General features: G+C 37.9%; 1 protein-coding gene across 7 annotated transcripts in view; it reads right to left on the bottom strand.

Annotated features, from left to right (window-relative positions):
• The window catches only part of ZMYND8 (zinc finger MYND-type containing 8), a 107,383-nt gene that overhangs the window by 52,582 nt on the left and 29,353 nt on the right, over positions 1-25,448 (bottom strand). For 6 of the 7 annotated variants that reach the window (XM_054045305.1, XM_054045308.1, XM_054045309.1 and 3 more), the window contains 8 exons: positions 15,009-15,157; positions 10,089-10,307; positions 9,094-9,207; positions 5,921-6,013; positions 4,745-4,832; positions 4,011-4,066; positions 2,898-2,975; positions 1,551-1,666 (listed from right to left, as the gene is read on the bottom strand). In XM_054045305.1, the coding sequence (XP_053901280.1) occupies positions 1,551-1,666; positions 2,898-2,975; positions 4,011-4,066; positions 4,745-4,832; positions 5,921-6,013; positions 9,094-9,207; positions 10,089-10,307; positions 15,009-15,157 (913 nt within the window). The remainder of the gene's footprint in view (positions 1-1,550; positions 1,667-2,897; positions 2,976-4,010; positions 4,067-4,744; positions 4,833-5,920; positions 6,014-9,093; positions 9,208-10,088; positions 10,308-15,008; positions 15,158-25,448) is intronic. The other variant, XM_054045306.1, reaches the window with a different exon arrangement.

The following is a 25,448-nucleotide window of genomic DNA, read 5'->3' as shown; positions in this document are numbered from 1 at the left end:
CATCCCAAGACAAGCACACAATGCATCTTCTAAAAAATCTTGAATGTCCTCTTACTTTAATTAATTTTGCATCGTTAGTAGGGTTTTTTGGTAAATAATTTGTGTTTTAGATTACCACTATGTATTTTTTGACTCAGAAACACAACCAGTGAAATGACTCTTCACCTAGAAAATTCATTAAGTCTGTAAAAAGATCCCCTAAAAAACAATCTTCGAATCTAGACTGGCTGGGGTTAAGGCCAAAGTAGAAAAGCCTATCAGAGAGTTTGTTTTAGAAGGACTGTTTAGCAGTTGTGGCATGCACATTCTTTACAGTGTAAAATTGTATGCATACTGTGTAGTATACTCTGAAGTTCTATCAGGACAGGTGCTGTAGAGAGGTTTCGAGAATTTATTTTATTTTATTTTCCGTGATTTCATGTAGCTATCCAACTCCAGACCTACCAAACCCACAGGTGACTGTAAAATTCCAGGAGCTCTGACTTAATTATTCCATAGCCATAAAGAGTACATAAATGCACGGCCTCATACAGCCCTATAGATTCATATTTTCAATTCTTGCTAAACCCACTGTTAATGGTCACTGTATCCTCTATCTAGTAGAGCTCTGACCAGGCTAAGTGAAATGAATTAACCAAACTCTCTCTGGAGCAAAACTGGCATTTCAAATGAGGATACTACATTTTACAACGTGAATTTTTCATCCAAAATGATGTATTTATTTTTACACTGGCCAGAGAATGGACACAGCCACTTTAAAGGCCTTTTCCATCTCTAAAAACAACAAGGAGCCTGGTGCCACCTTAAAGACTAACAGATTTATTTGGGCATAAGCTTTCGTGGGCAAAAACCTCACTTCTTCAGATGCATAGAGTGAAAGTTACAGATGCAGGCATTATATACTGACACATGGAGAGCAGGAAGTTACTCCGCAAGTGGAGAACCAGCGTTGACAGGGCCAATTCAATCAGGATGGATGTAGTCCACTCCCAATAATAGATGAGGAGGTGTCAATTCCAGGAGAGGAAAAGCTGCTTCTGTAATGAGCCAGCCACTCCCAGTCCCTATTCAAGCCCAGATTAATGGTGTTTCTCCATGTGTCAGTATATAATGCCTGCATCTGTAACTTTCACTCTATGCATCTGAAGAAGTGAGGTTTTTACCCACGAAAGCTTATGCCCAAATAAATCTGTTAGTCTTTAAGGTGCCACCAGACTCCTTGTTGTTTTTGTAGATACAGACTAACACGGCTACCCCCTGATACTTTTCCATCTCTAACATCCATGGTTTTTCAGCCATACAAAACCATCATCTTAACAATTTACTAAGGACATGGATATGAAAGATATCTCCTCATTTTAATATGTGGCAAAACATTAATTTAAAAACATTTAGATAGATTAGATCAGATAAATACATTGATGGTAATAGCCGGAACAGTACTATCTAAACATTCAAAGACAGGATAGTGTAAACAACTTCTGACAGTGTAGAATTATCACAATTTAGAAAGCAAAGCCAATTCACACATATTTTGATTGAATTCCCACCTGTCGTGTTGGCCAAAGAAACGGGCATCGACTTGCCCATCTTTATCCCTCAGTGCTTTAGCAGGCCAGAATGGAAAGCCTTTGAGTTTAGCCCAGACCAAAGGGTGGGGATTGCTCTAGAGGAAGATGCACAGCACACAGTGAGAAAATATTGTAAGCAATATATTATTTTCCAATTTCTGACACACAGAGTGGTTTTTCATTTTATTCATTATTTAGATTGCAACAAGGCCCACAATGCATAAGGCACGTTCCAAATAAGAAGGAAGATACAATCCCTGTCTGGAAGAGCTTATTACCCAACGATTATTTCCATGAATTAATCAATCACTATTCTGCAAACTGTACATTATTATGCATCTTTTAGGTTTATGCATAGCCCAACCATTAGAAATTAGCCTTTATAATAATGATAATTATAATTTTAAAAAATCTAAAATGTCAACCGAATACAATATGTACTTACGAGAAACCACAGTAAACCCATCAAAATATTGTAAGCAGCAGTTCTTTGAAAAAGCACCAGCACTTCTACATATTCAAATTGGATGTTCTGATAGCTTTCTTTTTCCCTTTCCCTGTCCTAAATGTTTGTTGCACTCTGTCTAAGTATGAGCCTGGTCTTGCAAGCTCTCATTTCCCCTGAAGCCAGGAGACTTCTGCATGCAGACGGCTTGAAGGGTCAGGCTCTTGGATTATCGGTTTCTGCTTGAGAAGTTGTGTCTTAATATATGTCTGTTATAGGTTATGCATACCTGGTATGATATTTAAAATGTCATCATCAGAAGATGTGCAAGCTACATTTTCAAGCCCAGAAATGCACATTCACATATTAAAAATCCTACCCTGCTTCCAAGTGTCACATGTAAGCACAGATGACCTAAGAATAAGGATATTTTCTTTGGGGGCCCGGGAAATAAGCAGGAGACAAGTAAATTTTAAAACGCTTCCATCATCCAGTACTAGATGTCAACACCACCTGTAATCATCAGACTGTACATATCCTTTGTAACAGTGCACAGTACAACAGTCAAACACTCTGATAACATTAAGATATGTTTAGCAAAATCCCTAACTTCCGTGTTTGTTCCCCAGAACCGAGAAATCCATTTGGACTCACCATGAAGACCATCGATGTGCAAAAGAGCACACTAAGTAACTCAACTTTTGACTTTTCATATCCATTGCAGCCACAATAAGCAGCTTTTTAAACTTTTTCCCTTGGTCCAGATCCATAACCACTCACTGATTTAAAATGAGGGGCACAAGAAACAATATATTCATACACATTTAATGGTAACTTTTTTGCTTAAGAAAAGTGTTAAACTACAAAAATCTTTGACTTACACAAGGCTCACAAAACCAGTTCTCTCGTTTTTGGCAAGCAGCTAAATAACATTCTGGACACACTTCGATTTCATTCATCTGCAACAAGAAAGTGAACAGCTACTGCAGAGTTCAAAACAATCTAAGCTGTGATTAAAACATTATTATTCTATTCTGTCTAGGATCCTGCTATCACTAGGAGGAAAATGTGCAGCCACAGATCACTTTGTAGATAATTATACTTTTTGCCAAGTCATTACAACATGGTTTTGAGAAGCATTTGCTCTTCCCCATATTTGGTTGTTGGGAACATCAGACAGAACATTTTACATGTGAAAGATACACTGAAGGATTCTGATGAGGTATTATTCAGGACAGATGAATCAGCATGATTAAGCTGCATATACTTCTTTTTTAAACTAAAATGATGAAAAATTTACCATTGTTAAAGTAAAATGTAATACTTCTCTACCCATCATAGGTGTATCCTATTGTTGGTAAAATAAATGATCACATAATAGATCACAATTTAGATTATATTTTATAACTGTTGTGTCTCAGTGACAAAAATAAAATCTTAGTTTGAGAAGGAGAGAAGACACTTCATTCATAATCACATATAAAATATTTTATTCCTCATGTAAAAGGTTTTTTTAAATAAACAAATGGAGAATTACAAGAAGATCAGCCACCACGCTTTTAATTTGTATTATTCAGAATCACCAAATTTTCAGAACTTCTTTATAAGAATTGGGGGCACTTATGGGATGACCCAGAGGTGTAGAAATCGGTGAGTTTCGATACAAAAGGTCAGATCATTAGACAATTTGCAGCTGCTATGGGTCAAATAAATTACGTTTACAAAAGTCAGTTTTAACTTTCTAGTGCCAAATGCTCAGGCCCAGACTTTCAGAACTGCCACTGCATTAATGCAATTGCAAATGACCATTTACACATCTGACTAGCAAGTTTAAGACTAGCAAATTTAATCCAGCAAGTTTAAGACTATCATACTTAAAGACTGAAACTCTGATTAAATAAAACATTTTATACTTCACACATGAATCTATAAAAATGTCCTTTACATTTTAATTGATAGAGCCAGAAAAATTAAATTAACTGGGGAACACGTACCTCATGTTCACAGATTTTGATTATGACTTTTGCTGTTTGTGTCAATTTGTGATTTCCTAAGGGAACGACAAGGAAAGAGGATCAACTAAAATGATTGTTGTCCTAAAATTAGATTAAAATTTACATTTTCTTTCTAAAAAAGTTCAATATTCAGGTAAATGAGATCCATTTGAAAGGAAAAACATCTAAAAAAGCATTTTAAAGTCTGTATAAATGTAGTGCTTGTGAAAGCAATAAACTATCATTTCCTCTTTAATCCCATGCATAACATGGCAATAGCTATGTGAAAGATTTTCTCTTAACACCCCTTCCCAGTCAGTTTGCATTGGGATGATTCTGAGGGGTATCACTCAGAGTCAAGTTTCAGTCTGGAATTCTCTCTCGTCTGTTCCTGCATTTGCATGGAGGTTGTTAAATAGCAGTGCAACTGTATTGTTGAGGCGCTTCTTTTAACAGATACATGATATATAGTTTCCTCAAATAAGGCTTTTACAAAGCACTCCCCATTCTGCATGCCACTGAAGACCACACATTTTAAAGTTAGGACCGTTGGTGAGATGAACACAGGCAGCTTTGCGCCTGTGACAGTTCTCCAAACATACTCTATTTCTTTAGGCACTAGAGTAATTAATAGGTAGATATTTTCAGCATTCACCAACTATGAATCTAGAAACGGCTCTACTATTACAGTTCTTTTCACAATTTTAATTTCCTGGAAGCAAGCACACACTTACCCCCATTGTAAATAATGCAATTGTGCAAAATCCATTTGGCATCAGCCAAAAATGCTTCAGTGCAACCATACATTTTCTTTTTAACATTCTGCAAAGAAGAACATCAGAAATATATGAGGAAGCAGAGATCATTTTCCAATGTAAAGGACATCCCCTTTTTTAAACTATTTTTCCTATCAACCACCAAATTAATAAATGTTAGTGCACACAATTAATCATATGGTTGTTATATATGCAAGAACTGTTTTCAGAATCAGAATATACCCCATGTAATTTTTTACTACTCCAAAAGTACATTCACTATCAAAATGTACTTCACATAATTAAAAAAATGTATAGGAGGCATTCAATAATTCTTTCAAATTTTTAAAAAATGGGTAATTCCCTGGTATGACGTGTATATGGTATACATCTGTATGCAGAAAATTCAGTCTCCAGTTTCCTCTACTCCCCCATTTTCACTTTACATTACCTGCAATTACTGGGTTAATGGGTCAAGAGAGTTTTAAAAGATAGGGGCCATGTTATAGCATACCTAATACAATACAATGGTTTGGATTCCCTGGTCTACGCATGGTACAAAGTGAAATTAAAGCAGACCGAGATGTGTGCTGGAGAATTCACCATGTATAGGGGGAAATGTCTGCCAAAAGAAAATAGTTGGAGGTAGATCTACCACCCTCTGAGCCAGAAAACCACTACCTCACTCCATTCTACTACCAACAGGAAGGGAGGGAGTGTGTAATGGCAAATAAAGGGCATGGTGGAGCGGACTCTGCCATGTTCAATTCTACACTGGTGTAAAAACCTTGAGGAATCTCACCTCTGTGGCATAAATTAAAGCTGAACTTCTGAAACTTTAACTTATGATGGAGCCAACTGACTGAGAATCAGGGGGTCATGACTGATTCCTTGGCAGCCTTCTTTCTCCTCTGGGAACAAGCTGAGCTCAGGTACAGTAAAGACTATTTGCAGATTTACCCATAAAAGTGAGTCCAGGACTCAGTAAGAGCAGGAGGATTAAACATTAAAATGGTATTACACTGATTTTAGAAACAGGTATTATTAACGCAAATCAGTACCAAAATACTTATAAACAGTATAAAAAACTAAAACACTCCCAACTAAAGTAACTGAATTTTAAAATAAAGCTTCTTCCCCTTGCTGCAAACCAACCTTTTCTAATGTACAAAGGTCCATTGGATGAAAGATATATTCTGCATAATCTGGGTGTTGATCCAGTGAAACTGGCTTTTGAAATGGCTCTGTCTGTTAAAAAGGAAAAAAACAAGCAAACCACACATTACCAATACCAAACAGCTTCACCAGCCCAACATCTGCAATTCCTGTCCTAAACCTACTTACAACTGGGAGGTCTGAGCAAAAGTCCTTCTTTGGAACTACTGATAATACAATTAATGAAGAAGAAAAAGGCTACAACAGAACAGAATGGGCTGAAAGGGTTCATTTCATGGTATGTTCAGCCTCTGGTAGCCACAGGCCTGGATTTAAATCATTTTTTAGAAACAGCTATAAGAGCATAAGGCCTCCAATTTATGCTTTTCTAAAAACAATTAGGAAGTATCTGACATTATATTTTTCCATCAGGCTTTTTTTGGATAGACTGATGTTATGTATAGTACAAACCACTTAATGGGGGAAGAAACAAATTTAACCCAATATAAAGATTGTTGCACAACTACGACAGTAATTCTGCTCAACTGAGATACCTGAAGGATTTCTGGTCTTTCTGACACACACACTCTGACAGTGCCTCATTTCTCCTCAAAATACCTTTATCAAAGATGGCTTAGCAAAGCAGAACTGTTTTAATTCTCCCTTATTAGATGCTGTTTACAGCTAGCCCACTTCAACCTCACAGTCCCACAAAATCCCTCAGAAACTTGCTGGCTCTGTATGTCTCCATCTGCCAAATTTTATCCTAGTTTGCAGGGAAGAGGGAGAAATTCAGACAGATTTGCGTTACCTTGAATTATTTCATGAACCAACTGGTTTCCTGTGACTGAATTACAGGAACAGGGAACCAATAGGAGAATTTTGTCAGGTACAAAATAACATTTTATTTTAAAGTGAATTCTGTTTAATAAGGGCAAAAATCTCTAGATTGGATCATCCTGATTAGGATATATATAGAGGTAGAGGTGTGTGGTGGGGGCAGGAAGAGAGAGAGAAAGAAAGAAAGAATTTTGTTGTAAAAAAAGGCACATAGTACCATATTTTTCTAGAATATATGGACTATAATACTCCAGAGATAATCAGCTTCAATTTAAAAATACTATGATATCTTGATTGACAGGTGTTAGTCACAAGCCTGAAGGAGGAAATACCCCAAATATATTCATTAAGCAACATCTTTCTAACTGCATTTTCACATAGATAATAATTCTTGGCATACTCTTTTGTAAACAAACAATGCAACTTTGCTTCTGAAAAGCAGCAGTTAGAATTTCTAATAGCTCATTATAATAGCACAAGATTTACAATACCAGAGTTAGAAGATTTTCAAAGGACAAAACTCAAAAATACTCAAGATGCTGGTCTTCCTAGAAACTGCTGTTACTATTTTGCTTAAGTATTTATATAAAAGAGATCAGAATTGGTAAAAGCCAATGACTCAAACTCTTGTTTTCATAACATTACTTCTTACTGTAATACTGTGGACCCAGAGTCATTTTCTGAGTTTCTGTCTCTATAGTATCATCTGTGTAGGAATGGGAATGGAAGGCAGTTTATTAACAAAGGATTTGAAACAATCCTTCACAAATCATCTAGAAGATCCTAGCCAGATTTACTTCTTTATCACTAGTCCTTGAAGTCCACACAGGCTTACAGAGGGAGAGTGGGATGAAGGTGACAACTGAATCCTCCTAAAAGTTCCAGACCTACAGCAATGGAGGGACAAAACTAAGACAGACGCCGAGACAGACTCCTGCATATCAGAGCCATCTTAACCAGCCTTCTGAGGATTCCATCAGCAGGTGGTGTACTGCTGGCACAGAACAGAAGAAATTGCTGGGAAAATGGGAGCATGGCTGGACCACACTTGCAATTTAGTAATCTCTGGCTGTTAGAGTAGCTCCCTGGAGCCAAAGGCAGCCAAGCACAATTCTAAAGCTGCTCTGACTTCTGTCAGTTTCTGAATAATCCCCTGGCCAGACCCCAGGATCAGGCAAAGATTAAGCATGACATGGAGTCACCTTCTGCTCCATACCCCTCCCCCCCATCTCAGCTTCCTCTGTAAATTTACAGGAGCAAGCTAAACTGATAAAAGTTTTAAACTAATACACGTCTGTCCACACAGGGATTCACACTGGTTTAACTAAACAAGTGCAAGATTGTGTAGAAACATGCCTCTGTAGAGACTACTCTAGACCCTAAATTTATCTTGCACACATAAAGAAAAGTTGCAAATTAAACCAATACAAAGCAGGTATAAACCAACGTACCACCACCCTTTTAATTAAATCAATGCAACTTTGTGGTTAGGCCACGTCTCTAGCTACAGTTGTAGCCATCTAGCAGCAATGCCGCTAGTGAATAGATAGAAAGGATTCCTTCCCTCTAGCCCTGGAGAAACATTCAAGCGCACAATTTTGCTGCTAAAAAAAGAAGCAGCAAGCTTTGACTGTGTAGAAATTCGTGGCTTAGGACCTCAACACACCAAGGAAAATTTCTCATTGACCTTTGTTGAGTGGGGAAGTGTTGACTTTTATTTTCTATTTATTATTCATTATATCTACTCTAAATATTGTTAAACTGCTAGCTTAATTCTTAAATTTATTCCTCAATTAATCCCTGAATCTCATACAGCAACAGTAAAACTTTAGCCTGCTGAACTTGACTGGGACTCATGAGATCTAGGTTCTGCACCCATTTCTATCACAGGTTTCCTAGGTGATATGGGAACAGTCACCTAAACATTCTGAGCCTCAGTTTCTCCATCTATAAAATGATCTATAAAATTGGGCCTACCCCTTACACACAGTGTGAGGTTTTTGATCATTCAGACTCTACCGTGAATATCAAAGACTACAAATAAAATAATTAAGCAGAAGAACAGCGTTATCATCCAAAGCTGTGCTAACACTGATGCGGTCTACACTGATACCAGGAAACCTTTCATTTTACATGCATACCAACAGATTACGCAGCACAATAATAAATTACATTGCTGTTTGCCATCAACAACTACAGATATATGTGGGCAACTAACTAGCTCGAGATCAAATATACAATAAGCTATGCCATGACCAAGATCAACAAAAGGAAACAAACTATATAGCATTAAATTATACATGCGAGTCTAATGTAAAAAATATTTTCCTTACCCCTGGCTGTTTCATTTTCTGTAGTGCAAACTTGAGCAAGTATGATAGCTGTTCAATGGTGAGCATTGTCATAGCTTTACTCTGCGTTTCTATGCATTCTGCTACAGTAATTTTCTACAAATTAAAATTACAAATATTTAATCAGAAAACATTTATTGATGACTGTTTTTCATGACTATTTTACATTAAAATGTCCCTTCATTATTCAAGTGGGTGGTAATAGCTATCCTATGAAAATACAACAGTGCTGATAGCGTAACACAACAAATATAACTTATTCCTCAGATATTTCTTTTACTCAGTATATAATATGAATATATTATAAAACTTTTTAAAAAGTCAAGAAAATTATATCCATTTTCTACTACATTATTATTATTATTATTATTAAAGTGAATATGGAGTACTTCAATTCCCAAATTTGACTATGGAATTATGATATGAATAATTGAGAAAATTATCTAGGCCTAATCCAATAAATACTCAAATCGGTATGTGGGATTTACGAATCTTGAAATAATGAGACAATGTGCAGTTCTGTTCCCAAGAATCACTGAAAATGTATGGGTAAATATTTACTTATTCCTCTCAAGAAATAATATTAATACCCACTGTTCTGTAGGCCCTACAGAGCAATTTTTTACGCATTCCCGTAGAGCTGATCTGCTCACTAACAGAAGGAGCACAAGTTAAATTAGCCAAACATTGCAGAATTAGAGGTTCTTGACAAAGTGATCATTCTTTGCAATATAGCGTTCTCTCCAGATGGGAAAACAAAGGAAGTTGAAGATTCAGGGTTAGAAAACAAATGTTATCTAGATACCCAAGACAACAGAAGGGTCTCTGTACTACCCCTTCTACTACCTTTTCCAAGGTGCAGTCACAATAACAAAAGTCCAAACAGAGTAAAAGGAAAACTAATTCTGGTTCTGTGACAATTTTCCTCGAATCTCAAGAACAAGAGACACATACACAGGTCCTTATATCAAACTAACCTCACATTCTGGGCAAAACCAATCACCCTCTGGTTCCGCTGTCAGTTTCAGACACTTAGCATGATAAACCCGAGGACAGAGTTCACAGCAGAGGACTTGGCCTTCCCGATGACAAACCCAGCAATAGAAATCATTCCGTCCATCCTGTGGTACAACATCAACAGGGTCTGTGGTGAGTGGCTGCTTCATATAGTAAAACGGACCATGTCTTAGTTCTGACTGAAATGTAGGCAAGAAAGACAGGTTTGGTTTCAAAACAAATCTGTATTTTCAAATAAGTAATAAAAAAATAACAATATTCATAATAAAAAACAAACAGCAGTTTACAGAGCTCATTTAGCATTTGTGCAGGTACATTATCTCATTAAATGCAGAATGGATATTTGTAAATAGGTTTACTCTGTACTGATATGCACACTAGTGACTCTCACTGAATACAAATTGGGGAGATAGGGGGAAACAAGGATACAGTGTGTAGGAGACATAATCCAGTAACAAGACTTGTAGATACCCTCATATTCAATACAGAGATGTGCCCTGTAAAGGTGATAGGTTCCCCAATAGGGAGCAGTGCAAGCTAAGACTTGCAGTCTCCACAGCTTTGCCTACAGTAGGAATTTGCACTGTTGCTGAGAACTGTTTGCACAAAACTCCCCTTAACTATAAATGAAAGGCCAGAGCAAAATTATCATCAACAGCATTTCAAAAAGCATGCCTGGTAGAGCCAAACTGACCCCAGGCACCCTAAATGTACTAGTCCTTTGTTGAAGAGCTGCTAACACTCCCTGGAAAATTGAAAAGAATATTCCATTAGGAATTATCCCACTGATGGCACTTAATTTTCTATTCTTTTCCACCTTCATTAATTATTAGGAATAATTTGAAAAAAGTTATCCTAATTTTAAACAGAGTTTATTTACTATTATTCCTCATTTAACGTCAAACCATAATATTGTGGCATCATAACTGGCTGCTCTGGACATGACTAATATCATGAAGTCCATCAGTCTCATCAACTCAGATTGTGATCTTGTTAGATTTCTAAAGCTACATAGCTGAATAGAGGACAAAGTAGGTGGTGCAGGAAGCAATACTCTTCCCTCTATGTCATTCCAGCTGAAGCTGCTTTTTTTCCAGATCACTTTTAGCCTCTAAATATCCCACAGCACTTTTGGCAAGAGTAGGGGTTTTAACAATACTATCATAGTCAAGTTCCAGTTTGGCTGATATTATGTTCACCTGAGATTTCAATTACATCTGGTAGTACTCATCTCTTTCTATCCTTAAGTGATATGCAGCACTGCTCTGCACTGCTAAACAGGTACTGTGTGTTTCCACTATAGAGATGGATGAAGTGGATCCCCCTGCTCGCATGCTTTTATTTATAGTAATATAACATTAAAGGTTATGCATATGTAATACATATACTAGTAAAGACTTCTGAAATCATGTGGGATTAGAGATACTGTATAAGGCCTTATATATACTAGGAATTGGCTATCAGTTGTTGAAATTGTAACAAACTACAGATGTAGCTGTGAGAGTGAAAACCCCAAGTGCAAAAAGGAAAGCTGTAATTTGCACTGCTAAAACATACCCAGTACTTGAGCAAGGATGCATGGCTGCAAATTACAGTTTTTCTAGTGTACACTTGGGGTTTTCACCCATCCAGCTACTCTGAGTACAGACCACCAGCAGTTGAAATCAGTGCAAATTCCCAACATAATTTCAAATATCTTATGACTTCACTTGGGGAATAAGCAGCAGATAAATTTCCTAAGCAAAGATACTGTTTTCATAAAAACTTCCTTAGAAATCCACACCGGAGGAAGACATATGAAAATGGTCATAACTGTTTCTAAATAAAAGAGTTTCAGTTTCCTAGAAGTCATGGGCAACTAAATGTTCGCATGATGGTGCTGGTGTCTTTTAAACATTCATCACCTCACTTCCTTTGAGCCAGGCTGAGCAGCTGAGCTGACCAGCGAGATACATTCATGGGGCTCAAAAAAAGGGCCTGAAGGACTGAAAGTGACAGATTCATTTGCCTAAAAAAGGACATCCTCACACTTGGTTTCTGACCATAGCAAAATGTTCTGATACATTAAAATTCAGCATTGAACAAAGTAGTAAAACTTTGTTTTCTCTATGAGTTGCAGCAGCAGCTCCCCATGCTCTCCCAGCTAGTCAAGTCAGGCTCGAGTAGATAGTCTCTTGGTTTTAAAAAGGGCTTATTGCCTGAAGTCTGTATTTATATTAAGTTAACATGAGATGACTAATAAAATAGAAAACTAAAGAAAACTACAGTAATATTTACAAATGGATTTGGAGAAATCAATATGATGCTTTACCCAGTTGTGTGAAAAAGAGTTATTGCTAGTTAGGAAAATGAGCTGCAGCCAAGAAGGCTTATGTGATAACTGTCTAGTTAAGAATTCTAATTTTTCAACATGTTTTATACATATTCTCTGACTCCATAACTCTTTGGTTACAGATTCATAGATCTCACGGCCAGAAGGGACCACTAGGATCATTTAGTGTGACCTCCTGCGTAACACAGGCCACAACACTTTCCTAGCATGTATCTTTTAGAAAAACAGAATATTCCATAGATTTTATTTTAACACACATTGGCATCACGCTGAAAAGGACCACTTAAAATTCAACACACTCTCAGCTTTCATTGTACATTTCTTTGTACATACCAAAAATGGTATAAAACAAATTTCTACACCAGTCTTCAGATTACCTTTAAGGGTTAATACGACAGGCGGTCAATTTACATGGTAAACAGTCCACTTTCAGAGTGGCTCAGCAATAAGGCCAACAGATTCACTACAAACCCCCAGTTTTGTCTTATCAAAAACACGAAAGAAATCAAGAATGCCCATTAATTTCAGGATGGCTTTTGGACTCAACTGCTTTAGAAAAAAAATTCTCATTAGTTGCTTGCAGATAATGCGAAGTGATTCTTTGGCATGAGAAAGTAAAAATTAAAAAATAAAGCATTTAATATTTAAAATGGAATTTAGGGCTGTCAAATGACTAAAAAAATTAACCATGATCAATCGCAAGATTTTAAAAAATTGCCCTGATTAATTGCAATTTTAAATCACACTGTTAAACAACAACAGAATACTATTTATTTAAATATTTTTGTGTTTTCTCTATATTTTCAAATATATTGATTTCAGTTACAACGCAGAATACAAAGTGTACAGTACTGATGACGGGTTCTGCTCGATAATTATTCAAATCAGTGTGGGTCATTGCACATTCATTTTCATCATCTGAGTCAGATGCCACAAACAAAAGGTTTATATTCTTTTTTTGGTGGTTCATGTTCTGTAGTTTCCACATTGGAGTTGCTCTTTTAAGACTTCTGACAGTATGTTCCACACCTCAGACCTCTCAGATTTTGGAAGGCACTTGAGAGTCTTAAACCTTGGATTGAGTGCTGTAGCTATCTTTAGAAGTCTCATATTGGTACCTTCTTTGTGTTTTGTCAAATCTGCGGTGAAAGTGTTCTTAAATCAAACAACATATGTTGGGTCATCATCCAAGATTGCCCTAACACAAATAAGCGTCATCTGCATGGAAGCATGTCCCCTGGAATGGTGGTAGAAGCATGAAGGGGCATACAAATGTTTGGCATATCTGGCACATAAATATCTTGCAACGCTAGCTACAACAGTGCCACGAGAATGCCTGTTTTCACTTTCAGGTGACACTGTAAATAAGAAGCAGGCAACATTATCTCCCACACATGTAAACAAACTTGTTTGTCTTAGCGATTGGCTGAACAATAAGTAGGATTGAGTGGACTTGTAGGCTCTGAAGTTTTACATTGTTTTGTTTTTGAGTGCAGTTATGTAAAAAATAAAGTTACATTTTCACAATAAAGAGATTGCACTATAATACTAGTATGACGTGAATTGAAAAATCCTATTTCTTTTATCTTTTTTACAGTCCAAATATTTGTAATAAAAAATAGTATTCTGTGTTGCAAATGAAATCAATATATTTGAAAATGTAGAAAAACATCCAAAAATATTTATAATAAATTTAAATTGCTATTCTCTTATTTTTTAACAATGTGATTAAAACTGTGATCACGATTAATTTTTTAAATCTAGTTAATTTGTTTTCCGTTAATCGCTTGACTTAACTGCGATTAATTGACAGCCTTAATGGAACTTTAATAAGGAGATAGTGCACAGAAGCCCAGTTTTTCAGAGGGTGCTCAAACCAGCTTCTGAATTTGTTCCAGCAGGTCAGGTAAACTCTGAACAGTATTATATTGTGCACCTGTAATTTCACCTGGACACAGAAAATAAAAATACCCATAAGGAGTGTGACCCTTTGATTCATCTGGTTTGATTTAGGCAATGGCCACTATCCAGTGATTCAGGGGAAAAATTCACCATCAGGTACTTATAAAGCACATAGATACTTGTTAATGCTTGTAACAGGGGTAAGGGGGAGGGGAAATCCTTCTCAGACCTGAGTTTTGATTTTCCTGATACTATTTCCATATTAATGATGACAAATACTGTTATGAATAAATTTTGTCCTTTTAAAAGATCTAGCTAAATTAATTAATATAATTGAGAATATATTCCTCAATAACTTCTTTTGCTCAGAAGTTCACATGTTGGCAATATGCTAAGAAAAGTAGCATTTCATTTGATTTAGTTTAAATTTCCTATGTTTTGGCTTCACAGAGTGCCCCTTGTTTTCACAGATATTAGGGAAGACAAAGGCCTATTAAGCTATCTTGTCCATTCACCACAATCAGCTAATGGAGATCTGCAGTACAATATGAAACTGAGTAAAGAGGAGAACGCTCCAGATCCATTCTCATTACATCCTTAATTATTTCATGTGCTACTATCACATTAAGACAATGAGTTCCATTACCTGCTCTTTATTGTTACTGTTCAATAGGCCAGGTTTCTTTTTCTTTTTAATAGGGCTTGTAGATGCATCTTGGGGGGAGTGGCCATTGGAAGAGTGTGGAGGGCTGGGAAACTTCCTCTTTTGTGCTGTGCGTTCGGCAGAGCCAGGATCTATAACAAATACAATAACACAATTAAAGAGTCCATAATATACTTCCTGAAATGTTTGCTGAAAATGCATCCAATCAAGACTTACATAGCTCTGCAGTCTGCATTTCTTTACTGTTTCACTGAATAGAGCACTATTTCTCAATCGCTTTTCAACAAGTAGTTGATAAAACTGGTAGCTGGGACATAGCTATGCAATGCCCATACATGCTGTTAGAAAGCTCTCAGCTTACACTCAGGTTTAAATTTAAAATAAACTTTTCTTGTTTTCATGAGTAATTCTGAAGCATACAGGATACAGTGATGAAGCTTAGCAGTGAACAGTTCTTTACTAGGGTTATACCTTAAATTTAAGAAGCAAAGATACAACAATATTTGTAATTCTTGATGGCAATAGGTCAAGTAACACAGTGGGAACCAGAGGCTACAAAGCTGAAGGAGGGGAATATAGGAGCCACAAATTAATATGAGGTAAATGAGCAATCCAGATTTTCTTCCCTTTATTTCAATAAACCTTTGACATTTTTGATCTAGGAAAATTTCACTTGTCTCTTTGGTCCCCAAGATATATTATAAATATGCCCCCAAAATAGTAATATTTGTACTTTTACAGCACGTGTCTTTCAAGATTTCAAAACTTTTTCAAACATGATTTTTTAACAACACAAGATCCCTGTTGATCCCTGTATCCTGTGAAAACCAAGCAAAAATGTGAAGGGATTGGGAAGAGAGATTCAGCCTCAAAAAACAGCTTGACCAGCTTGCTTCAATGAACACCCATCAAGTCAGCCTTCTTTCTCCCATAAGAAAAACAAACTAACCAACCACCAACAAATGAAGCCTCCAACCAGGATTTTAAGCATTATCTGTTCCCCACTGAAAAATTAGGTAATAGGTTTGAGATCTTCAAAGGACCTATTATAAATTTTGAATTTATTAACATTTTTATTCTTGGACTCAATTTTTGTGTTTGATTAAGATCTTTAAGAGGAATTTTTTATGGTCAAGAAAAAGTTAACCTCTATTTAAACTTCTCTTGTGAGAAAGGACTGACAGTGAGTCAAAAGATACAGGAGGAAACACAGTATTTGACAAGTTTCAGAGTAACAGCCGTGTTAGTCTGTATCCGCAAAAAGAAGAACAGGAGTACTTGTGGCACCTTAGAGACTAACAAATTTATTAGAGCATAAGCTTTCGTGGACTACAGCCCACTTCTTCGGATGCATATAGAATGGAACATATAATGAGGAGATATATATACACACATACAGAGAGCATAAACAGGTGGGAGTTGTCTTACCAACTCTGAGAGGCCAATTAATTAAGAGAAAAAAAAAAAAACTTTTGAAGTGATAATCAAGCTAGCCGACTACAGACAGTGTGATAAGAAGTGTGAGAGTACTTACAAGGGGAGATAGAGTCAACGTTTGTAATGGCTCAGCCATTCCCAGTCCTTATTCAAACCGGAGTTGATTGTGTCTAGTTTGCATATCAATTCTAGCTCTGCAGTCTCTCTTTGGAGTCTGTTTTTGAAGTTTTTCTGTTGTAATATAGCCACCCGCAGGTCTGTCACTGAATGACCAGACAGGTTAAAGTGTTCTCCCACTGGTTTTTGAGTATTTTGATTCCTGATGTCAGATTTGTGTCCATTAATTCTTTTGCGTAGAGACTGTCCGGTTTGGCCAATGTACATGGCAGAAGGGCATTGCTGGCACATGATGGCATATATCACATTGGTAGATGTGCAGGTGAACGAGCCCCTTTACTCTCACAGATCTTGGGAGACAGACCTGTCCTCGCTTACAGACAACCCCCCAACCTAAAGCAAATACTCACCAGCAACCACACATCACTGAACAAAACCACTAACCCAGGAACCTATCCTTGTAACAAACCCCGATGCCAACTCTGTCCACATATCTATTCAAGTGACATCATCATAGGACCTAATCACATCAGCCATACCATCAGGGGCTCGTTCACCTGCACATCTACCAATGTGATATATGCCATCATGTGCCAGCAATGCCCCTCTGCCATGTACATTGGCCAAACCGGACAGTCTCTACGCAAAAGAATTAATGGACACAAATCTGACATCAGGAATCAAAATACTCAAAAACCAGTGGGAGAACACTTTAACCTGTCTGGTCATTCAGTGACAGACCTGCGGGTGGCTATATTACAACAGAAAAACTTCAAAAACAGACTCCAAAGAGAGACTGCAGAGCTAGAATTGATATGCAAACTAGACACAATCAACTCCGGTTTGAATAAGGACTGGGAATGGCTGAGCCATTACAAACGTTGACTCTATCTCCCCTTGTAAGTACTCTCACACTTCTTATCACACTGTCTGTAGTCGGCTAGCTTGATTATCACTTCAAAAGTTTTTTTTTTTTCTCAATTAATTGGCCTCTCAGAGTTGGTAAGACAACTCCCACCTGTTTATGCTCTCTGTATGTGTGTATATATATCTCCTCATTATATGTTCCATTCTATATGCATCCGAAGAAGTGGGCTGTAGTCCACGAAAGCTTATGCTCTAATAAATTTGTTAGTCTCTAAGGTGCCACAAGTACTCCTGTTCTTCTTTTCACAGTATTTGAGTGTTTTTGATTTTTTTTTTCTTGTTACCAAATTGAATTGATTTCTAATGAACATGGAAAGTTTGGCTGGATTACAAAGAATTTACTGCCATATTTTAGAAGGCCCAATTAAATAATCACCTGTAGTAGACAATAAGCTCTCACTGAATAAGTCTTGACAAACCAAAGGTGAATGCTAATTATTTAATAGGCTTAATTTAACACCTGCTTAAATTTTCCTTAAACTTTTTAAATGAACAAACAAAGCAGTAAAAGTCTGAAACAAAACAGATTAAAAAAAAAGATCGGGGGACTTTTCCCATGGGTCTCTTCAGTCACTTCTCCCCTTCAAACAAATGCCTGACAAACTGAGGCTGGTCTACACTTAAAAATTAGATGGACCTAACTATGTAGCTCAGGGCTGTGAAAAACCTTGTGTCCTGATTACTGTGGTTAGGTTGACCTAACCCAGGGGTTCTCAAACTGGGGGTCGGGACCCCTCGGTGGTCATGAGGTTATTACATGGGGGGGGGGTCTCAAGCTGTCAGCCTCCATCCCAAGCCCTGCTTTGCCTCCAGCATTAATAATGGTGTTAAGTATATAAAAAAGTGTTTTTAATTTGTAAGGGGGGGGGGGGGTTGCACTCAGAGATTTGCTATGTGAAAGGGGTCACCAGTAAAAAAGTTTAAGAACCACTGACCTGACCTAACCCCTGGTGTAGATGCGAGAAGGTCGAAGGAAGAATTCTTCCATTGACCTAGGTACCATCTCTCAGAGAGGTAGATTAACTGCAACAACAGAAAAACTTAAGGGTCTACATTATGCACCACAACTGTGCCTCCTTAGAGGCTGTAGTGTAGACATGGCCTAACCATGCTGATTTACAAAACATCCCAAAAGATATAGCACTCTTAACTAAGCTGTATTGTGAGACCTGTTTAGATCCAGAGAGCAGCAACAGAGTTACACGGATTCATATTAAATTGCACATCACTTCAGAGTTCATACTGAAGTGGCAGGACAAAATGAATTCTACAGTAACATTTACTGTTCATCAGCAAGTCCATCCATCCTCTTCCTGCATCACTCTCACACACACATACACACACACACACACACACACACACACACACTCCCCTTAACATCCACCACAGTAGGACCTGGTCTATTCGTAAAAAGTTTTGCTATATTTAAAAAATATTTTTGCCAGGATAAGCCTGATCTCCATTATGAAGATTTGCCAGTATAGCTAGTGTAAACAAGGGTATGTGTTGCAGCCACTATCCTCCCAGGGGAAGGTAAGATCTCCTTCCTAGCTCATCAATATCTACCTTTACATTTCTAAAGATGTAACCTGTTGAGACACAAGGCACTCTTTCTCCCACAACCTGAGGCAGAATGGACTAGTTCCACAGCACTATCTTCTCGTAACACCTTGTCCAGGACAGTCTTTTTATTCTGTGCTAGTAGAATGCCTAGCACAGTGGGGTCTTGGAGCATGGAGGGGGCTCCTATGCACTATGGCAATACAATAATAATAATATGCTGGGTTTCACTGCACTAGTGTAGTTGCACTGCTCTGGTGCAGCATGTATACACTAGGGGATTTGCACTGATGAACTTACAGCAGTGTAAAAAAGCCTCCTGGAGACATTAAGGCCTAAGTTTGATACTGGGAATTAAATCTTGGTCTGCCACAACAGTGCAGATCACTGTCAAAAGACTAACGTATGTTTGCGCATTTAATTTTCTAAATGTCATTGACAGAGATGGTGTGTTTTATACAGCCATCAGCAATCAGACTAGATAGAAAAAGTAGAATGGTGTCCAACCAGCTACAAAAGTCATCTGCCCAGAAAGTTACAGACTGTTGCTCATGTAACCGAACATTCTTGGCCACTAGCCCAGTCAAAAATACGTGCAGAATCTTCACACAGCTGCTGGTCTCAGGAAACCAACAGCTTGAGAAAATAAATACTCAGAGGCTGAAGCAATTAAGTTTGCTCCTTGTGCAAGTTCAGGAAATGCTCAAGAAAGGACTGTACTGCCAGTAGAAAGTAAGTCTATGATATTGGGATGTATTTGGAGAATGCAGGCAAATCACAGGCTTGGAGAAGAATATAAACAATTATGGAAAAGAGAAACTTTCAGCTAAGAAGGTACTTGTGCTAGCCCAAACATATTTATGAAAACACCAACAGAATCTACCCCAATTAGCAATGAACTCTTCTCAGCTGCGGTCAATCATACAACAGTAATTATGATAGGCTGATCGACTGAGAACGAAGAGGATGGTGGCAGTTAATTGTTGGAACTTCCAGTAAAATATTTTAAATATGTCTTCTAATGTTAGAGACAGTACAACAGAAAGTGATTATCTGGAATTTTCTAGACAGGGCAGTTATTTCTCAGGACAGATACAGTGCTGTATGGCATCTCCCAGGAGGCCCACAAGCACTGCAGCACATCTCTAGCCAGTGATTATCAATCAACAATATGATGAAATAAAGTAACAATTTAAAATAAAACCACTGCACACAAAAACAAGAAAATCAGATGAAGGAAGGTACAACCAAGAAAAGGCACTTTCAGAGGACTATTCATCTGAGGCCCTACCTACATGAGACAGTTGCACTGGTTTAATTAAAGATATTATTTTAAACTAGTGCAAAAGGCTGTGAGATCACTTCTGATTTAAGAGTGGTTTATTTGGGTTTAGTTTAAATACATTCCTAGTCCATTTAAACAAAAAACTAAATAAAACTGGTTTAAATTGACTAAGAATAGGGTTAAGCTAACTCTTAATCAGCTACTTTAATCAGCAAAATAAGAATGACCACACAAGGATTTGCATTGGTTTAACTAAACTGTTTTAAAAATCAATTTAATTTAAACCAGTGCAACTTTCTTGTGTAGACAACACCTGAGAATATTCTTTAGTGAATACTGAGAAGTGTCTTGCAGCATAGGCGCTAACTCCGTGGGTGTTCCAGGGCTGGAGCACCCACCGGCAGCCCCCCTATCAGCGCCCCCCCATCCCCTCCAGTGCCTCCCGGCGGGCCTCGCAGATCATCGCCTTCCATTCTGCCTCCCCCCCCTCCTGCCCACCGTGAACAGCTGTTTCGCGGTGTGCAGGAGACTGGGGGGGAGGAGCGAGAAGGCAGGGCACTTGGGGGAGCGGGTGGGAAGAGGCGAGGTGAGGGTGGGTGGGGCCTTGGGGGCGGGCCCTGGGGCAGAGCCACGAGCTGAGCACCCCCCAGTACTTTGGAAAGTCGGCGCCTCTGCCCTATAGAAACATTAATGATATCTCACAACCATCACATAAGGTATGTAAGCGCTGCATTGTAATTTTCATCTGACAATGAAAAAATGGAGGCAAGGAGGGACTTGCCTGAGGCAACTGAGCAAGTCAGAATCAGGAACAGACCAGGTGCCTCTAAGCAGTAAACACGCTCCCACCACATATATATCAATATAATTTTGAGCAACTGATTGCCACTGAAACAAAACTGAGGTCTATGTAGAAACTGTTTATAGGCAGAGCTGATGGTGACACCTATAGTTAAGGTTGCCTGAGACCTACCCCAAATGTGCTTGTTTTCAGTTGCTTACAATTTTGCCAAACTTTAATAATTTATTCTGAAATTTTACATGCCATGTGCCAACTCCAGCCTGAGTGTTTTTGAATATTTTCAACAAAACCAATTTCAAGAACAAAATTGTGGGGATACTGAGTTTGGGGAGGGAGGGAAAAGATGGGGAGAAAAACACAGGAGTCAGAGGAAGATGGGTAGAGGGGTAAAGTTGGGACAGGCGGAGGGAAACAAGATATAGAAGGGGTCAGGTTTGGGGAAGGCCAAGAGACAGGGGCAGAAGGTTCTGAAACCTCTAGAGCACATTCCTCTCCAGAACCTGGAATGGAATCCAGGATTCTGGAGTCTCTACAGTCCTATGATGTAAAACTCACTGGCCAAATATATTTCATTCCCTATTGGCCCAGACAGACACTAACAGCTTATTACTGCTACCAGTCAGTCCATTAGTTCAAGTAGCAGAGATCTGTGCTGTGAATCTAAAGGTCCCAACCCAGCTACACATGGGAATCAGTATGGTTCTACATTATAAAAATTCTGCTTTTTCAGTTTGCTGATTTGAAAATTTAGAAGATGGCATTTTAACAAAACATGTGAACAGTATGGTTGCAAAGTCAAACATTCAAACATTCCCAAATGCCAGAATTAAGAATACCTGTGCATATGCATTATGATATAGTCTTTAATTGCATAATCACATACTATTTTTTCCACAGAACCTATGCTTCATTCATTCAGTGCACAGGATACATGGACCATGCTCAGCGAATGACTCAGGAAGGAAGCTGTAGTCTGTAGAACCCCCTACCTTATTTGTTGATGAATCTGAAAGATTTATATTACATGAGACAAGGTACTGAAGATAGAGAAAGGATGGTCTCAAGTTTGAGGCAATTTAATATTCTGGAGACCAGGATTCTATCACTGCCTCTCCCACAAAGTTCCTGTCATGCTGGGCAAACCACTTGAACCAAACTTTTCATGTGGTTCTCAACCCATTTACCAGTGTGGGCCACATATGCAGCTCTTTATGTGTTATGTGGGCCACATCCACACAATATATATACTACCTGTATGGCCCTGAAGATGTCTCATGGGCCACAGCTGTGTGCTGATTGGGCCGCAAGCAGCCTGCAGGTCGAGAACCACTGACAAAGAGGGTCTATATTACACATGGTTAAAAAATCCCAACTTTTTCCTAGTGGATGCATCACAGAGTTGTACCACTTTAACTTAAGATGTGATTTTGAAATGATTTACTTAAACTAGTGCAAAAGGCTGAATGGACATTCTTAAACCTGTCTTTTTTGGATTTAGCTTAGGCCTTGTCTACACTGAAAAGTTTACCACTTCAACTATGTCAGCATAGTAAAAACAGTAAAATCTCCCTAGCATAGGCACAGTTATAATGGTATAAAAGTGCTTATATCAGTATAGATTATTCTGGTTCAGGGAAGCAAAATAAGCTATATTGTTTTATACAGGTATAATTGTGTCTTTGCTTTTAAAGACATAGCTTTTTTGACAAAAAATATTATACCCGTACCAGACTTAGCTCTGCCTATAAAACCTGTAAAGGTAGACTGAGCCTTATTGTTTAGGAATATGTTTAAACTAACCTGAAATAAGCAACTCTTAAACTGAAATAAAAGTGTCCACACAGGTTTCACTGGTTTAACTAAACCATTCTAATTGGTGCAAGTGTATATGCAGACATAGTCTCAGTTAATGTCAGTGAGATGGGCAGCAAGCAGATTAGGAAAAGCAAGGACATGTTGATTTGATTACATTTCATGATTTTCTAAACTATCCCTAGAAAAAGACCAAGAGAAAAAAAGAGTTCCAAAGTTGATTGAACTCCAGACTTTTATTAAACAACTATCCTTTTTTAGAGTAACAGCCGTGTTAGTCTGTATCCGCAAAAAGAAGAACAGGAGTACTTGTGGCACCTTAGAGACTAACAAATTTATTAGAGCATAAGCTTTCGTGGACTACAGCCCACTTCTATGCATCCGAAGAAGTGGGCTGTAGTCCACGAAAGCTTATGCTCTAATAAATTTGTTAGTCTCTAAGGTGCCACAAGTACTCCTGTTCTTCTTTTTATCCTTTTTTAAAATGGGTCTGGAAGGAAGAATGCCATTTTTATAAATTAAATTAGAACACTGGGATTAAAAAGGAAGAGTGTTATGACCTATAATTTAACCAACTATCCTAAACTTTCTATACTTGAATGGGGAATCCCAGTCCTTTAAATTCTAGGCATCTCTGTCTTCCCTCTATTTTAAATCAACCACTGATAACATGAAATGTAAGAACAAAAGTGACAATATCCACTCTGATTATAAAACAAAAATGGTTTACCTCTAGAAGGAAGTCAGGAGTAGAAATGCATGTTTGCCCAATAATAATTTATTTTCACACTTCTAAGTAGGATATTACAAAGAATAGAAAGTAAAAAATTAAGAGTTTGAAATTTCCCTCCTCCTACTTTCCCTTCTCCCCCCTCTACAAAAAGTTTGGGAGTACTTATTTAAAAAAGGAAATCAGAGGAAGAGAAGAATAAATAAATAACAAAGCACAATAAAGATAATGGATTCCAAGAAGGCAGACTTTAGCAAACTCAGGGAGTTGGTAGGTAAAATCCCATGGGAAACAAGTCTAAGGGGAAAAACAGGTCTTCAAAAACACATTATTAAGGGCACAAGAGCAAACTCTCCCACTGTGCAGGAAAGACAGGAAGTATGGCAAGAGACCACCCTGGCTTAACCAGGAGATCTTCAATTATCTGAAACTCAAAAAAGAATCCTACAAAAAGTCGAAACTAGGTCAAATTACAAAGGATGAATATAAATAAACAATCCAAGCATGTAGGGACAAAATTAGAAATGCCAAGGCACAAACGAGATTAAACTAGATAGAGACATAAAGGGTAACATAAAATGTGGAAACGGCAGAAGTGCTAAAAGACTTTTTTGTTTCAGTTGTCACCAAAAAGTTTAGTAGCAATTGGACATCTAACAATGAATGCCACTCAAAATTAGGTAGGAACAGAGGCTAAGATAGGGAATGAAGAAGTTAGAAATTAGATAAATTGGATGTCTTCAAGTCACCAGGGCCTGATGAAATACATCTTAGAATACTCAAGGAGTTGACTGAGGAGATATCTGAGCCATTAGTGATTATCTTTTAAAAGTCATGTAAAACCCATGAGATTCCACAAGGCAAATATAGTGCTAATTTGTAAAAAGGGGAATAAAGACAACCTGGGGAATTACAGACCAGTCAGCTTAACTTCAGTACCCGGCAAGATAATGGAACAAATAATTAATCAATCAATTTGCGGACACCTAGGAGATAAAAAGGTGATAAGTAACAGTCAGCAACCAAACTAATAGGTTTTCTTGACAGGATAACAAGCCTTTTTTTTTTGGAGGGGTGGCGGGGGGGGGCAGTAGATGTGGTATATCTTGACTTTAGTAAGGCTTTTGATACTGTCTTACATGATTTTCTCATAAACAAACTAGGGAAATGCAACCTAGATAGAGCTACTATACGATGGGTGCATAACTGGTTGGAAAAGACTACCCAGAGAGTAGTTATCAGTGGTTCACAGTCAAGCTGGAAGGGCATATCAAGTGGGATCCTGCAGGTATCAGTTCTGGGTCCAGTTCTGTTCAATATCTTCATTAATGATTTAGATAATGGCATAGAGAGTACACTTATAAAGTGGATAATACCAAGCTGGGAGGGGTTGCAAGTGCTTTGGAAGATCGGATTAAAATTCGAAGTGATCTGGACAAACTGGAGAAATGGTCTGAAGTAAATAGGATGAAATTCAATAAGGGCAAATGCAAAGTATTCCACTTAGGAAGAAACAAATCAGTTGCACACATATAAAAGGGGAAATGTAAAGTGGCAGAGTAGACAGTGCACCAGCATGGCTCCCAGCGCTGGTAGCTACTCCCCTTGTGGGGGTTGTTTTTTTACAGCGCTGGTGCTGTGCCTACACAGCCACATTAAAGCGCTGCCGCGGTAGCGTTTTAACATTGGTAGTGAAGACATACCCTTAGTGACAAGGCCTCTCCATGGGGGATAGCAGGCCCTAGGTATTTT

This window comes from Malaclemys terrapin, chromosome 12, assembly GCF_027887155.1.
Source record: "Malaclemys terrapin pileata isolate rMalTer1 chromosome 12, rMalTer1.hap1, whole genome shotgun sequence".
Taxonomy (NCBI): domain Eukaryota; kingdom Metazoa; phylum Chordata; order Testudines; family Emydidae; genus Malaclemys; species Malaclemys terrapin.
The sequence above is the reverse complement of the archived record's forward strand: the minus strand, read 5'-3'. Positions and strand labels throughout refer to the sequence as shown.